The following is an 18,153-nucleotide window of genomic DNA, read 5'->3' as shown; positions in this document are numbered from 1 at the left end:
AATTACCAAGGAAAATTACCCTGATATTCCAGAACCAAAGGGCAAAATAGAAATGGAAAGAACCCACTGATCACCTCCTGAAAGAGGAAAAGGAAAGGAAAAATCCCAGGAACGTTATAGTCAAATTCCAGAGTTCCCAGGGCAAAGAGAAATTTTTGCAAGCAACCAAAAAGAAACAATTCAAGTATGGTAGAATTAGAATAACTGAAGATTTAGCAGCTTCTACATTAAGGGATCAGAGGGCTTGGAATATGATATTCTGGAGGTCAAAGGAACAAAGATTAAAACCAAGAATCACCTACCCAGCAAAACCAAGTGTAATTAATGGGGCGGGTGGGGGGGGGATTTGACATTCAATGACATAGAGGAATTTAATGCATTTTTTGAGAAAAAACCAGAGCTAAATAGGAAAAAAATGACTTTCAAATACAAGACTCAAGAAAAGTATGAAAAGGTAAACAGGAAAGAGAAATAATAAGGGACTTATTAAAGTTGAACTGTTTACATTTCTACATGGAAAGATGATATTTGTAACTCATGAGATCTTTCTCATTATTAGGGTAGTTGGAAGGAATATATAGACAGAGGGCACAGGGTAAGTTGAATATGAAGGGATGATATCTAAAGAGGAATGTATTGGGAGAATGAGAAAGGGAGAGGTAGAATGGGGTAAATTATCTCACATGAAAGAGGCAAGAAAAAGCTGTTACAATGGAGGGGAAGAGCAGAAAAGTGAAAGGGAATGAGTGAACCTTATTCTCATCTGAATTGGCTTAAGGAGGGAATAACAGATACACTCAATTGGGTATGGAAATTTATCTTGCCCTAAAGGAAAGTAGGGGGGGAGGGGATAAGGGGGGAGGGATAATAGAAGAGAGGGCAGATTTGGGGAGGGGGTAATCAGAATCAAACACTTTTGAGGAGAAACAGGGTGAAAAGATACAATAGAATAAATGGCGGGGGTGGGCTGGGGTATAGGGTGGAAGGAAATATAGTTAGTCTTTTACAACATGACTGTTATGGAAGTGTTTTGCATGACTACATGTATAACCTATATCAAGTTGCTTGCCTTCTCAATGAGGGTGGGTGGGGAGGAAAGAAGGGAGAGAATTTGGAATTCAAAGTTTTAAAAACAAATGTTAAAAATTATTTTTACACATACCCGGGAAATAAGATACACAGGCAATGGGATAGAGAAATCTATCTTACCCTACAGGAATATACAAGGGGAAGGGGATAAGAGAAGGGGGCAAATGATAGAAGGGAGGGCAGAATAAGGGAAGGGTTAATCAGAAGCAAAACACTTTTGAGGAGGGACAGGGTGAAAGGAGAGAGAATAGAATAAGCAGGGGTAGGGGGAATAGAATGGAGGGAAATACAGGTAGCAATCGTACCTGTGGAAAAACAATTTTAAGCAAATTTCTCTGATGCCTTCAGAAACGTCATTTCTCTGACAAAAAAAAAAGAAATGGCAAATGCAAGCATATATTGTCATATATGCTCAATACATTGTTTAGTTTTGCTTAACTTTTTTTTCTAATCCTTTCTATAAGGAATGACTTGCTATGTAAGAAAGAGTTAAGGAATATATTTGATAACGAATATGATGTTGAAACAAAAGGTATTCAAAAAGAGACGGGCAAGTAATATTAGCCCTCTTCTAGATCACGTAAGCCATTGGCTATATCTTGCCTCATCAATGTGAAGGACCCAAATGTGGAACTAAATAAAATTCCTCTTGTCAGCCCTAGTCTGCCCCTCCCAGCACTGTTGCCATTGCTAAAGCTGAAAAAAAAATCCAAGTCTGAAAAATTACCACAAACGATAGTGTCATCAAACCACTTCCTACACACTTGTGGCCTAGTGAGAAAGAGCGCCAAGCATGATTTCCTGGCAGAATGCTACTAATAATTAAAGAGAGTGAGTCCCTCTAGTCAGAAGGATTGGATGGACCTCAGCAAGATGGTTTATTAATTCTTGGGTCTTCTTCTCAGAGGTTTATTTGGTCTTCCCCAAAACAGGTATTTAACCTACTCTCCTGGACTGCATACAATGAGGAGGTAAGGTGGCAACCTCTAAGAGATGTGCTGAGAAAGAGGAACTTTCATTTTTCGTCGGCTCCAGGTGGGCAAACAAAGGGGCCAGGGAGATGGCCTGGAACTTTCTTCTGATGTGGGGAATATTCACTTCACTCATGGTAGCAGATTATGCAAGAGGTAAGAGTACATGGCATATTTTTAAAACATCAAACAATTTGTTTTATAATTCCATCCCACTATGAAATCCCTTTCCTCTTCTAACAGCAAGTACAACTTGCTTTTAACTGTAAGAATGACAAGTTCAGTGCAGGTAGTTAAGAGCCCAGCGTTTTATTGCTGATTCCATTGAAGCTTCATTTTGTTCCTCATTGGTCCCTATCTATAAATAACTGTATTGGACTCTTAAGGGCTTTCCTGTTCAAAATCTTAATTTTTTGTAAGAAAAGCAATAGCGTAATAGTTCATTGTTAGGATGATATTGGTCAATATCTCAAGACATTCTCTTTTCTTTATCAATACCTTTAGATGTCCATTTTGCACACCTCTCTATACTATGAAATAGTCAGGAAAAGTAGTAGACCTTCTTCCTGATTTCTGGTCTGATATTCCTGAGATGCTATTTTGATTAAATGGACTGATTAAATGTCTCAATTTTGTCTGTAGAATTCCTGCCAGAACAATTTTGTCTCCATGATGCATCTGGGTCAATAGAATTTATATTTGCTGACGTGATTTGAAATATGTTTTCTCAAAGGCTTTGACAGGGATGAAAAGAGAAAATAAAGGACCATTCTTTTTCCCCTTTACCTTTCTATTCCTCCCTCAGCTCTTTCTAGTTGAAGATGTACTTCATAACACCTTCTCTCCATCAAAAGAGAGAGATATGAGATCTTGGATATTAAAACCCATTATAATATTCTTTAAAAAAGAAAAGAAAAAGAAATTCAACCATTTGGGTGCAGAAAAAAGTAGACTATGAAGCCAAACATGTCCATATACTTAGTGTTTTATAAGAGTTGGAGGTGGGGGGGATTAGAAAGAGAAAAAAGGGAGCCAAATGGTTGGGTATGGCTGTCTGCTGAATGATCAATCTTGAGCTACATACTAGCCAAGCTTGTCATTTGAAACAGTTGTAAGAATAACTTGCATGCGATACAATGAATTAGAATTGAAATAATTTTTGGATGGAAACTATGATGGAGGATTGAACCCATATCCTGCCTGTACTGCTAAGTAATATGATCCTGTGGGTATATGCTAACATTTCCCAAAATGACAAATTATTCCAGGGAGACATATTTCACAAGAATTCAGATCTTCACTGACCATTGATAACAGTCAGTGGAGGACCTAAATGGTTCTGGGTGTTAGTGGAGTGGAGAAGTCATATTTACAGCAGGCTGCATTTTGATTCTGTGGTCAGTGTACTGAGAAGAAAGTACTCTAATGAACTGAATGTCTTGTCTCAAACTTTCTCCTTCAAAGCAAACTAAGGCTTGAAATACATGTCATTTTGGTTGTCCAGTGGACAGTTTGACAACTCAAATCAAACAGACCATCAGCAGACACAATTTCTCGCTGATTTACAACGTCATTTTTCAGTCTGTAATTTCCCAGAGCTGCTGTATAAAATTGTGTCAAGCGAGGAATCAGTAAATGTGGGTGGTTTTATAGTCTCTATATTACTGGTTCCTGGGATGTGGCTAGAAGACATGTTCTCCTACCGTTGTCACCACAGCATATTGCTAGAGGCATCTTTCTCAGAACTGTGGAAATACTGAGAGGTCACCAATCTCCTGAGTATTTGTTTTTATTCTAGGAATTCTCTGACCAAATATTGATTTCTAGACTTAAGGGGAAAAAAAGAGTGGAAACCCTTGAAGACGATATTTTTGGATAATTATTCCTTCTTATAAAATCTGCTGCCCACACTGGAATTTCCCATTTGTATATTTGTCACAAAGACAAAATAACTTACTGTTTGCATTAAAAGTCTCTCATTACAGACTTCAAAGGACATTGCTGAGACTTTCTTGTTCATCTCTTATAATGCCACTGAGAATTAAGTTATAAAGGATAGGGATAAGGATTGGTCCACTTATTTCACTGACATAAAGAACTTCCAGGTTCACAAACTCTTTCTATCAATGCAGATAAAGACCTCTTGTGCTACTTATAGTATTAAGAGGGTTGCCTAGCAGCACTGAGAAATTAAATGCCTAGCATCACATTTCAAAATATTCCTGGAGGACTTGAATTAAGGTTTTCATGGCTCTGAGGCCAGTTTTGCTCCCTCTATACAAAATATAATACCATTTAAAAAGTTTAACTCAAACCAACTTTTAAAATGAATGTAGTGGACTACCAAATATAAACGCATTTTGAGAAATGAATTGTAGGAGACTATATTAATTAGATGGCTTAATTAGATGATTTTCTCAAACTTACTCAATGCTAACACATGCATGCCACCAAAAGGTAAGAATTATCAAGGAGAAAACATACAACTTATATATGCTTTTTCCCTCTCTTAAAAGATACATTTGTTGAATGTCAGTCACAGACTAGTTTAACCACAGGCTGAGACCTTTATAAAACTCTGAAGGGGTAATCCCCATACAAAAGGTTCACAAGAACACCTGGCCAATGAAATGCTACATACACTGGAGGTAAAACAGATACATCCTCCTTTAACATGGCATGGTTCTAAATAGGTATTACTTTTATGCACCTTCATTTTATATATTTGGAAATTAAGGAAACAGAAAGGAAAATTGAAAGCACCCAGTGATTTATAACTAAGACTAAAACCAAAGCCTATAGTTACACCTTCACTCCAAATAAACCTAGCTTGGCCACCCATACTCCGTAGCCAGAAGCAGTTAGGTGTCACGGTGGATAAAACACTAGGCCTGGAGTCAAGAAGACTTGGGTTCAAATCTGGCCTCAGACACTTACTACCTATGTGACCCTGGACACATCACTTAACCTGTATGCTTCAGTTTCCCCAAATGTAAAATAGGGATAATAATAGCATTTACCTCACAGGGTTGTTGTGAGGATCAAATGTAAAGTGTCTAGCACATAGCAGTGACTTAATAAATGTTTGTTTTCCCCTCTCTCCCTCATGGTTATCTTAAGCATCATGATTCCTAAATCAAATCTATGTCTTCCATTTGTATTATTGTAGGATTTGCTCACAGACTACTTAAAGTACTTTCCCTTCTTCTTATACCACAAGATCGTCTCAACATCCTTGAAATCAAACCAAACATCTCTTAGGAACCTGGGAACTTAGTAGAAATTAAATATAAAATGAAACAAGTCTAGTTAAAATGAGATATTTTCAAGTCAGATATACTTCTAAATAAAGAAGGTTTCTAATATGAGAATATGCGAGACAAAATCTAAGTTCAGAGATCTTGGAGCTGTCAAAGGCTTATGCTTTAGCACATTATTTACATATTACATCATGCTCTTGTATGACTCCAACTACGTCCATAATTAGAACTGCTTTAAGAGTCATAGCAAAAGGGCAGCTGGGTTGCACAGTAGATATAACACCGGCTCTGGAGTCAGGAGGACCTGAGTTCAAATCTGGCCTCAGACACTTGACACTTAACTAGCTGTGTGACCCTAAGCAAGTCACTTAACCCCATTGCCCAGCCAAAAAAAAAAAAAGGAGTCACAGCAAAAATACAACTCATTATTTTTTTCTCCTCTCTTTTCTGAGGAAATATTTGCATTGATATGATGTCCATAGACCCCTACTATCTCTATTCCAGGCTGCATCTACTATGAGAAAGCCGCTGCTCTAAAAGAGGAAGACTTCATCTTTAAATGAGAATGTCTCCAAAGATAACATGTTCCCAATCGCTGGGAATGTTATAGCAAAGAACGTATAACAATTGATTAAGGCTGTTGCAAAAGTCATTTGTATGTGCTACAAACCATACTCAATGACCTCTAAGGGTTGTCTTCTCATAATCTGGCCCTTACTTCTTCCTTCCCCTTCCCTGCCCAAGATTTGCTAAAAAGTGGTTTCTAGGTAATAAATAAGGGGAAGAGAGAGAGAAACACAGGAAAACTGGGGCAATGGAACCCCTGTCTTCTTTCTCTTTGTCCTGAGCTACTGGATTACAACAGCCTCAAGAATGGCTATATTCTAAATCTCTGTCTTGACTTTTATTTCTCTGGCTTATTACCTTGGGCTGGCAGAAAGAAGAAGAAAGAAAGAAAGAAAGAAAGAAAGAAAGAAAGAAAGAAAGAAAGAAAGAAAGAAGAAGAAAGCAAGAAAGCAAGAAAGCAAGAAAGCAAGAAAGCAAGAAAGCAAGAAAGAAAGAAAGAAAGAAAGAAAGAAAGAAAGAAAGAAAGAAAGAAAGAAAGAAAGAAAGAAGAAAGAAAGAAACTGAACCTGACCATGTTTTGTGACCTAGTAGCTCACAAATTATTTGGCTACTTCACCACCCAGAGCCTTTCTCCAAAACAGGAACTGGATAAGTGTATTATTATACATTATTCCAGACTGCTTTGGTTCTCAATTTCTATTGCCCAAATATCCATCAGCTTAGCAACCATTATTTCATATATCACAATAATACAGTAAGCAGTGGTAATAATACAGAAATCCAAGGTGGAAAGGGAACTGTTTGGGAGCACACGACTTTCCTGTGTTAACTCCATCTCACAAAAAAGTGAAGCAAAAACTATGAAGGGGTGGAGAAATTAATGGCTGCTGCCCTCTTCTCACTCCCCAACCCCCACCTCCCAGAGCAATAGGAAGGAGAATTTGTCTTTGCTCTAAGGAGAGCAAGAGTCACCTCACTCAATCTGTTCTGCTAGACTCAACGATCACATTCTCACACTACCTTCAGGCACAATGCTGGCTGGTGTACCACCGTTGCAATAGAATCACATACTCCTTTCAGAGTCTCTGAACTCTGGGGAGAACAGAAAAGCACAAATCTAATGTGAAATGTTGGAATCTGCAAAAGCCTAAAGGACCTCAACATAGCAGGAACTCAACTTTCCACCCCTGAATTGTGACATCTTTCATCTTCCACCCTCAAATTCTTTGAGAACCATCATAGGTAACCCTCAGTTCATGACCTTAACATTCCTTTAGGAAGTCATTCCTTCACATTCAGTTTTTCTAATTTTGGAACAAATATAATAATTCTGGGGGGGGAGGGGGATAGTCTCTGAGCAGCTCGTGATCTTTCTGTTATTCTAAAGCATACATACACACACACACACACACACACACACACACACACGATGTCTATAAACAGTTTGTTAAGCTATGTTAGTGGCCAACTCTATGTATGGGAAAGGTATACATTGCCTGTATGCTGTAATTTTTTTAATTAGTTTTTTATTTTGATTTAAAAGAATTTAAAAATCTCTTCCTCCAAAATTATCTTCCCCACCATTATGCCAGACAGTTTCCGCTATTAGAACCCCAAGTGCCTGAAGGCTTTCTGAGGACTGTGCAGTTCAACTAAAGACATATATCTTACTTTGAAAAGAGGGCATACTAAGTAGTCAACATATTGGCAAACACATTTCTTTGATTAACCTATCAACACCTAGCAGAAAATATGGCCCATATAGAAATGGGCTGCAGAACATTTAAGCTATGATAGGGATAATGAGGTAGGAAAAGAAAAAATGTTTTTGCCTCCTCCTCTCTTCCAGTGAGGCAATTGAGTGGGGGACCCTGGACAGTCAGAGAATATCAAGAAGACAACAAGAGCCTAGATAGCAGAGCATTGAAAGTAGAGATGAGGGATTAAGTGAAGAATAAAGACAATCTTCATCTTAGGACAAACTCTGCCCCTAACACGCTCAGGCAGAAGCAATGTCAATACTTCTGTGCTGAGCCAGAGTTAGCACTTTGGTTGATCCTGGACTATGGAATACAGATCAAATTTGATTATAGCAAACCCAAGAAAGTTGTTCATACTGTTTCAGTGAGCTTGAATGTGGTTCTATCAAACATTGCTTGAAATAGGAAGGTCATTATCTGGAGGTTGAACATCATGTTAATGTTATAAGAAAAAAAATCATTTATTATGGATATAATGAGGTTAGAGTCTTCAGAATCTAAGATACAACTGCTAATGGTATTATCCCTATGGCTACATAGATGAGTCTATGACTGGTTATCTCAAATGGTCAGAGCACTGTGCTAATGAGGTCAAGGCCATGGGTTTAATCATTTGACTCATTTCTATGATTGGCTGTGCTCCATTATTCAATAAGGGAGAATGGGGAAGATAGTATGGATGAATTTATTCATTCAAAAATATTTATTAAACACATGCTTATTGTGCTAGGTACATATGAATCACGGAAAATTCTTTATCACTATTAGAAAAACAACTCAAAGTACACACGCTGACTGATGCTGGCTCATTATATTAAAGATAGTATTTTAGTAGTGATGACTATAATCACACTAGTGATATACCACTTTCATGTCCACCTAGAACACCTGGAGGGAGTTAGACTATAATCTATGGTTACTAAAGAACTCTCCATGTATACCAGGTGTATAAGGCAACAGTCAACTTCAGTCTCCCATTTCATTGAAATGATTTTGTTGCCAGCCCAGACCCCATATGCATCATTAAGGATAATAATCTTTGTGGAGATAGGTTCCACTTTTCCATCTTCAGCATCTAGCACAGTGCCTGGAACATAGTAGGTATTAATAAATGTTTGTTGACTGATTTATTTTGATATCTATGTAGAGGATGACTTGAAGGGTAGAGACACTAGAAGCCAAGAGTCCAATTATGAAGTTGCAATAGTCCAATCAAGAGGTGATTAGGATTAAACTAGAATAATAGCTATGTGAGTGAAAAGCAGACAGATACAAGGGATGTTGTGAAGATGGAATGGGCAAGACTTTCAACTCATACGTATGGGGCAAGAGAGAGGGAAAATATTTTGAACTTCAGTGACAGAAAGTGTGATAGTACTCTCAACAATAGTAGGAGAGTTTGAAGGAGAGAGACGTTTCAGCAAATAAGGCAAAGATAATGAATTTGATTTTGGAAAGGTTGCATTTGTGATATCTTTCTCCAGCTGGAGATATCCAACAGGCAGATAGTATTGACAATATTTGTGTATACATATCATATCATATATTAAAGTTATTTAGATAGAGATAGTAACTCATAAGATACTTTGCTCTAAAGAACAATGAAAATAGGATGGGCAAAGTAGGACAGAGTAGGATGAGGTTTCCTCCCCCCCAAAAAAAAACCGTCCTGAGAAGCCTCTGGGTAAGAGGGGCATAATCAGTATTGCAAAAGCAAATGTTTAGAAAAGTCGGGGTTATAGCGATTAAGTAATAATAGAAGCAAGCTGTAATCAGGTGCTTATAAGTAGAGGGAAGCAAGAGACAGCTGTAATGTTAATAAAGAAATGTGTTTTCATAAAGAAAAAAGTACAAATGAATAAAATAGTCTTATATCACTGTTCTCGTTTATCAAAAGTAAGACTAATTCCTTGGTCTATGTTACCCTCCACAGGCACTCCGGTTCATGTGATCTGGTGGCAACTAATTATCCTAACTGAATGATGGAAATACCCTCTTGTCAATTTTGATTCTCTATATCCTGCTTCTGTCACCTCTAGCTCCCTTTCTGTCTCACTCTCTGACCTCAAAAAAGCAGTTTTGTGTTCCTTCTTTGCATATAACCCGGTTTCAAAGAAAGCACCACAACCTAATCAAGTCTGCCCCAAACAGCCCACAAAACAGAGGAAATTCTGAGCCTCTCAGAAATGGACTAAACCTACTACATTCAGGAACTGCCATTTCTGCCCACGGAATCACCCACCATTTTCTGAAACAGATGAAAATAGATATCTCCCTCAGAAGCTTTGCAACAGCTTCTTCTATTGGTGAGGCAATGAATCACTCTACATATGTGTAGATGGGGTTGTGTGAGACCTCTAAGCAATAGCTTTATGAGTAAAAACGTTGAGGTTTTTCGTTGCCATCGTGTGTCATTCAGGTTGAAAAGAGACTTATAACCTCGTTGTCTGTAGTGTGGTCTATTTAGGGGTTACAGCAATTCATAAAGACTATCCACAAAGGCAGAGAGAAGTTGTGATCTGCCAGTGGATGAAATACTAGTGGAATCACAACTAAAGCAAACAAAAGATGGCCTGATATCGGTGATGCTAGGGAGACAGAGAGCTGCCTCATCCTGAAGGATGCTCTTGAATGCCAAAACAATATCAGGTTCGCCTTGGGTATTCTTGGGTCTGTGGCAGTTCCTCTGAGACTCCCAACAGACCCACACCTTCAGCCCTTAGCACGACCACCACCCAATAACTAATCCATGTTTATATTGAAATATAGCAACTCTAAATATTTATGTATAGATAGTTCCCTTTTTTCCTTTCAATAAAGTCATAGAATTTGAGAAGTGGAACCTTTAGGAATCTATTTTCCCAACCACCTCATTTTTACAGATTAGGAAATGAAGGCCCAGAGAAGAAAGGTGATTTGTTCAAGGTCACACAAGCTGCAGTTTCAGACCTTGAGTCCTCTTACTCCAGAACTCATGTCCTTTCCACCACAACACACAAAGAACACTTTTATAATTCAGTTCAACAAACATTTACTCTGGGAAAAGCATCGTACTAGGCACTAGGGAAGATACAAAAATAAACACGACCCAGTCCCTGCCTTCAAGGCTTTCACAAAGAAGATATTACAAAGAAAATAAGATGTATGAACAAATAATTACCATCCAAAAGATAATGTGGAAAGTGCTCAAAAGAAGTATAAAGTGGGAATCTGGGTCCCAAAAACCCAAAGATCTTTTTTGACTGGTGGATTTCAGAAAGGTCTTGAAGAATAGGTGATAAATATTTCAACTGGAAGGAATGAGCAGGGAGAAAGTATTCCAAGAATAGAGAATAAAAGTGGGAACCTGCTGAAAAGGAAAGCGTTAACTCAGACTCCACTTACTGGAAATTTGATTTAAACGAATCAAAACCAAAATTTTTCTTTGTTGAAGATTATAAGTGTTCATAAATCATGCAAATATATAGGATAAGCTATTATAGATGAAAGTGTTTAAAATCCTTGAAAGGCCAAACTGTAACTTCTTTCAAACACCAATTAACATTGTATTAACAATTAATATGCTAATTATAAATGTCCAGGTGTCAAGTAGCTCTTTAAGAGAGTTTGAATGAATGAGTGAATGAATATTATACAAAAGCAAAAAAAAAAAGCATTTCTTTTAAAAATATCTATTCATATTGGTTTACCCTTTGCCTCAGTTAAGATTTTTAACTGTATTTTCTATAAGAGGGGCAGGCAAAAGGGAAATTTTCCTTACGAAAAATCTGTTTATTAGGTTAATCTATGTTGATTTTTTGTTAATTTATGTTAATTTTATGTTATTTTAAGTTATAACTAATTTATGTTATTAGTATTTGCTTAGAGCTCCAGGACCTTAAACTATTGGACTTCTTCCGAACATAGTATTCTATAAGTTTCCCCATCCCTAGAGGATGACACTGAACTCTCTTCCAGGTGCCTCACTTTACAGAAGACTTTTGCATTAGCTCATCCACAAAGTGAGGTGCACCCTACCCCACTCTAGCCTTTATACCTTAACTAGATGAAAATTAATCTCAACCAATTATTCACAGCTTTAGACCAAGTGTGAAAAGTCTTTGAAGGCCATTGAATGAAGACAAAAGATGCCAGACTGAAAGTGTCTGAGATTTTGTCAGGACCTCTTGGTCTTGGATAAAAAGTTAGCTGGAATCAGAGTGCTCCAGAAAGCAAATGTTCAACTTTAGAGTTCCGATTCCTTGACTTTTAGACAGAGTAGGACCTTATCTACTCCAAAGGGTCCCCACTCTCCCACCCCAGAACAGCAGAAAGCTAAAGGGAGTGTCTGCATCAGAAGCCAAAGACAGACTGGATATAGTTTCAGTATGGTTGAAGGGAAATTTTTAAGTATCCAACAAAAGGGGGAAAGTGATTTTGAGTAATCAAGGGCTATGAGTCACCCCTTTGTCACCGGTGCTCTCTAAACTTGAGCTCACTTTCCCCTAAATTCTGTATATTATTATAGGAAAGTATGTCATAGACTTTGAGGGGGATGTTTTAGATGAACTTTTATTACCACCTTATTAAATATCACCTTATTAAGTACCACCTCGGTAAGTACCCTTTTGTAAAAATTAAACTATTTTCTTGAAGGGGAAGGGGATAAGAAAAGGGGGTGGGGTGGGGTGGGTATAGCCTTGTACATTGTACAGCGTTCAGGCATTTTCAACCAGATCTTTACTAAACAGATTAATGAGTTAAAAAAAACCTAACCTATTTTCAAATGATAATCTTGGGGAAAAGGCGGGGAGCACAGAGGTTTGTAAGTTCTTTGAGGGTAGAGACTGTCTTTTGCCTCCTTTTGTATCCCTAACACTTAGAACAGTGCGTGGCATATAGTAGGCATTTAATAAATGTTTATCGATTAATTGAGTCAATGATATTAGATAATCACACACACACACACACACACACACACGCGCACACACACACACACACACACACACACACACAAACTCACACACACACTCCTCAAATGTACTCCTAGATCCCAGAGGAGTCTGCCTTCCTAAGCATCCTAAGATTCACTAAGATCCTAAAGAATTGAGATTAGCATATTCAGAGAAACTGGGCTAAACATCTCTTTTGCCCAAAGGTAATGTTTTTATGTTGTTTCTACCTCTGAATAAAAACAGAACTCTGCCCTTGAACCACGCTGTATGAGGACTGCGGCATCTGTTTCCAGCTGTTTTGATACCACATGCCCTCTTCAGAAAACCTATTTCAGAGTCAAAGATCTATTCTTTCTCTTAATAGAAAAAAAAAAAAGAGAGATCCTGCTAGCAGCCACTGGCTAGAACACAGAGACCACACGTGTTAGAATTTAGCTCTTGATCTTCACTTATTTTTACTTTTCACTTTTGGCTTTCACTGTTCTCCTTTGCCCAAACCAGACCCACCAGTTTCACTTTCCCTCTCCTGTCATTTGCACTTCTTTGGGGCTAAATCTCTTGTTCAAGTGAATACAAATCACCCTCCTCAACATAGTATGACTATCCTCCCTTTTTGATTATCTTTCTTTTTTCTCATTTACTCATAGGAAAACAGTATGATGTGCATTCTTGGATTTTTTTTCAGGGCCCCTTAGACAAACTTCTGATCTCTTCTAATCCATTTTGTAATCCAGATAGTTTTTGTTTCCCAGGCAACTAAGACTTAAAATTACAAAGGAGTTACTGATCTGTATTAGTAGAGGTTTGTGAACCAGATTGCCTATACTTAAGTTTCATTGTTCACAGCAGCTTCTAGTCTAGTGGCCCCTCACTGTCTATAATTCTTTGTCCCCAAAACCTAAACTACTCTACCTGACATTCAAACTTTTCCAATACCAACCCTCAAACCACCTATCCAACTTAATCTCCCAGAAAAAAAAAAAGAATCTCATTTACTTATTCCCAAACTCCACCCTTTGCTTATACTCCAAGCTCAACCTTTCCGCAATAATATTTTTTTACCTTCCTGTTCAAATTCTGCCTGCCTAATGAAGAGACAGTTCAAGTACAGCAACAAAAGATATATGAAATCATGGGAAAGGAAAAGCATATGGACCTAGTCAGACACCTGGGTTCTTTTGCTTTAAGATATAAGTGGCATATATTTATATTCCAAAATGTTCATTTTCACACACATTGATCTTATGTTAGAAGACAGACAACTTATTTCCCTAAACTTCATGACTGGGATATTGCTTTAATGGTAAAGTAAAGAGAGAGCAAGTGGGCAAGCAGGATGGATATACTCTTTTAACCTTTCCAAAATTCGTTTGAGTTTTGATAAAGGTAAAGTTTTGGTGAACAATGGGCTATATGTATATCTGAGGATAAAAAGTGAAACTATTCAATACTTGCCTAGTATTTTCCTTGCCTGAGTATTAAGTCTGTGAGTGTATGCTTTCTATCTTTTATAAAAATTCTACCATTTTCCACCTATAAAAACACTCAAGGAAACATCTGTCCTGGTTTGAATTCTTTCTTAGTTCAGATAACACCAATACCAAGGCAACACTCCTTTTCTTTTTTTATGTTTTGCATATTTTAATTAAAATTTATTTTTTCTCTTTCCCACTTCCTTTGCCAAGGAAGGAAGGAAGGAAAAGAAGAGAGAGAGAGAGAGAGAGAGAGAGAGAGAGAGAGAGAGAGAGAGAGAGAGAGACAGAGACAGAGACAGAGAGAGAGAGAGAGAGAGAGAGAGAGAGAGAGAGAGAGAGAGAGAAACAAAGAAACAAAGAAAGGAAGGAAGGAAGGAAGGAAGGAAGGAAGGAAGAAGCTAACATTTAAACAGCACTTACCATGGTCTAGAGCTAAACACTGTACAATTATTACCTCATTTGATCCTCACAACAACCCTGGCACATAGGTAATATTATTATCTTCATTTTACAGATGAGGAAACTGAGGCAAAAACAAGTTAAATGACTTTCCCAGGATCACACAACTATAAAGTATCTAAAGCCAGATTTGAACACTCAAGTCTTCCTGACTCCAGGGAGGGAAGGAAGGAAGGAAGGAAGGAAGGAAGGAAGGAAGGAAGGAAGGAAGGAAGGAAGGAAGAAACGAAGGAACTTCATTATATTCATGAGCCACAATTCATTTAACTATTCCCCGATTGATGCGCATCTACTTTTGCCCCAATTCTTAGCTATCACAAAAAGTGTTGCTATAAATACTTTGGGGTATACAGGGACTTGCTTATAAATGGCTTCCTTATGGTATAGGGCCAGAAATGGAGTCTCTGGTCAAAAGGTATGGACATTTTAGTCACATTAGGTACATAATTCCACATTGCTTTCCAAAATGGTTGTACCATTTCACAGCTCCACAAACAATGTATTAGTGTCACTTTTCTTCCACAACCCCTCCAACATTAATTGTTGCAATTTTTGGCCATTTTGGACAATTTGTAGAATGTAAGGTGAAATCTCGAGATTGTTTTGATTTATATTTCTCTTATTAGTAGTAATTTCGAGCATTCTTTCATGTGGCTCTGAATTCTTTGTAATTCTGCTTTTGAGAACTGTTTGTTCATATCCTTTTATCATTTATCTATTGGGAAATGTCTATTAGTCTAATACATGTTTATTAATTGTTTAGATAGCATGGATATCAAACTTTTATCAGAGAAATTTGATACAAAAAGCACTTTGTAAATGAATCTATGCAAGTTTTTTGCTTTTTGAAGGTCTATGCATTTTGTAGTTACTTGGAATAAGATTTCCTTTTCTGTTATTGGTTCTCAGATTTTTTTTATAATTATATAAAAATGCAGTTGATTTCTGAGGGTTTGTTTTGTAGCCTTCAACCTCGTTGAAGCTGTTGTCTCAATTGGCATTAGATTTTTCTAGTAAACCATTACATCACCAGCAAATAAGGATTCTCAATGTTTAAGAATAATTTGTCAAGTAAAGGCATTAATTGTTCTTTAAACATCTGATATTATTCTTCTGGGAATCCATCAGGATCAAGAAAGGTTTTTTTTATTTATTTGTTTGCTTTTTGGTAGTTAATCTACAAATATGTCTACTTTCTTTTCTGAGATTAGGTTATTTAATATCTCTATTGAGTCTTCTGGCAGTTCAGATATTTTATATTTTGAAGGTATATTTCTACATATTTTGCTCTCAGTTTCATTAGCATATAAAAATGTATTCTGATGATTCTTTCTATTTCTCCTGGTTTTGTGGTGATTTTACCTTGCTTGTTTTCTATTTTATTGGTTCAATTTTTTTTTCTTTTGGTGAGGCAATCAGGGTTAAGTAACTTGCCCAGGACCACACAGCTAGTGAGTGTCAAGTGTCTGAGGCTAGATTTAAACTCAGGTCCTCCTGACTCCAAGGCTGGAGCTCTATCCACTGCATCACCCAACTGCCCCTTGCCATTTTCTTTTAAATCAAGCTAACGCTAAAGGTTTATTAATTTTATTAGTCTTTTCAAAGAACCAGCTCTTAGTTTTTTCATCGTTTCTATTTTTTTTAGTTTGTAATTCATTTATTTCTCCTACATTTTTTAATATTTCATCTTTTTTGTTTATTTTAGGTTTGTTTATTTACTGGCTTTTTAATTTTTTTTTAATACAGATTTAGTTAATAGAAAAAGAAGGGCCTTTTTCTATTTTTTCCATATATTTTATAGGAATATAATTTCTCCCTTAGGAATATATAAAAAAGTTTTTGATATATTGCTCCATCATCATCCTTTTCTTTCATATAATTATAAATTATATCTATGATCAATTCTTTGACCTACTCTTTGTTTAGGATTACATTGTTGTCTCCATTTGGATCTTCGTCTTTCATTTGTGGTCTCCAAACCAATTACTTCTTATTGCTTCATGATACATAAAGGATATATTTACTACTTCTGTCTTTTTATATTTGTTTATAATATCTCTGTGCCAAAATACATGGTCATTTTCTAAAAAAAGTTTCATGTAGTGCTAAGAAATATATCCTTTCGAAGTCCCATTAAGAATATGCTCTAATTTTTTTAGCTCTAGTTTCTCCAGCAATTTTTTCAGTTCAATATTTTCCCTTTTGCTTATCTTTCTGTTAGACTAATCTAGACCTAATGAAGGAGTATTGAAGTGTTCTGTCATCACTATATTGTTGTTTTTATATTTTTATAATTCAATTAATTTTTCTTTTATGAATGTTGTTACTAAAGCATTTGGAGGATATATTTATTACTTATTGATTGGTTGTTTATGGTTCTTTCAGCATAATATAGTTTTCATTTTTATCCTGTTTTCTTTTTTCTTTTTCTTTTTTTAATTTTAAACTTAAATACAAAATGATAAAAGAGAAAAAAAACACTGCCATTTACACAGCAGAATGTAAGAGAGGATTTAATATAAAAAAAATTTCCATTTCAAGAAAACCTGCATAATAAATACTATACATTGTTTTCAAAGCTGCCCAGTTTTTCTTTGCTTCCTTATATGTTTTCTTTTGTTCCCCGCTGTGCACTTTTTACTTTATTTTTCCCTTGCCTCCCTCCCCTCTCCCCTTCCCTCAACCTAAAGAAGGCTACAATTAAACAAAGATATAACCAGTGAGCTTTGAAACTTGGCTATGATATTCTTGTAAGTTTTCCTCCTGGGATCTCTTTCAGATGGTGATCAGTGGATTTTTTTTCTATTTCTACTTTGCCTTCTTGTTCTAGAACTTCAGGGTAATTTTTCTTGATAATTTCTTATAATGAGGTATCAAGATGCTTTTTTGTATCATAATTTTCAGTAGTCCGACTATTTTTATATTGCTCCTTGATCTGTTCTCTAGATCAGTTGTTTTCCTAATGAGATGTTTCATATTCTCTTCTATTTTTTTTCATTCTTTTGATTTTGTTTTAATATTTCTTGGTGTCTAAGGATATCATTAGCTTCCCCTTGCCCAATTCTAGTTTTCAAGGAATTATTTTCTTCCTTAAGTTTTTGATTCTCTATTTCAAATTTGTTGACTTTCCTTTCATAATTTTCTTGATTTTCTTGGATTGCTCTTGGGGTTTTTTTCCTAATTTTCCCTTGATTTCTCTTATTTGATTTTTTTAAAGTCTTTTTAAAGTTCTTCTAAGAACTCATTTTGTGTTTGGGACCATTTGACATTTCTCATTGAAAAAGGAATGGCTTTTCTAGCTCCACTACCTTCCTCTGAATATGAACCCAGATCTTCTCTATCCCCATAGTAGCTATCTATGGTTAGATTCTTTCTCATTTGCTAACTCATTTTTGTTTTGTTTTGTTTTATTTTAAGCAGCTATTATTGTAACCAAGTTCTAGTCCCAAGGTATGGGGAATGATGCTACAAAACTCAGGTCCTTCTTACTGTTATTTTCTGACATGTGTCCTGGGGCCCAACCTCGGACTGTGTTCTCTACTCATAAGCCATGACTAGGGCCCTTCAGCCATATGATACCACAAATGATCTGGCTCCCTGTAACTGAAACCAGGGACTCTGCTCTCCTATAAGTGCTC

The 18,153-nt window shown here is 36.6% G+C and overlaps 1 protein-coding gene across 8 annotated transcripts in view; it reads left to right on the top strand.

The window, feature by feature from the left end:
- Positions 1–1,843: 1,843 nt before the first annotated feature.
- Positions 1,844–18,153, top strand: part of IL2RA (interleukin 2 receptor subunit alpha) — a 55,673-nt gene continuing 39,363 nt past the window's right edge. For 4 of the 8 annotated variants that reach the window (XM_078156388.1, XM_020973669.2, XM_078156384.1 and 1 more), the window contains exon 1: positions 1,846–2,216. In XM_078156388.1, the coding sequence (XP_078012514.1) occupies positions 2,150–2,216 (67 nt within the window). In that variant the 5' untranslated portion in view covers positions 1,846–2,149. Of the gene's footprint in view, positions 2,217–6,312; positions 7,130–9,580; positions 9,954–18,153 lie in introns of those variants that run through there. The other 4 variants (XM_078156378.1, XM_078156375.1, XM_020973665.2 and 1 more) reach the window with 4 other exon arrangements.

Source organism: Phascolarctos cinereus, unplaced genomic scaffold (genome assembly GCF_003287225.1).
Source record: "Phascolarctos cinereus isolate Bilbo 61053 unplaced genomic scaffold, phaCin_HiC Scaffold_1;HRSCAF=81, whole genome shotgun sequence".
In the NCBI taxonomy this organism is placed as follows: Eukaryota; Metazoa; Chordata; class Mammalia; order Diprotodontia; family Phascolarctidae; genus Phascolarctos; species Phascolarctos cinereus.
This window is presented reverse-complemented; position numbering and strand designations above follow the sequence as displayed.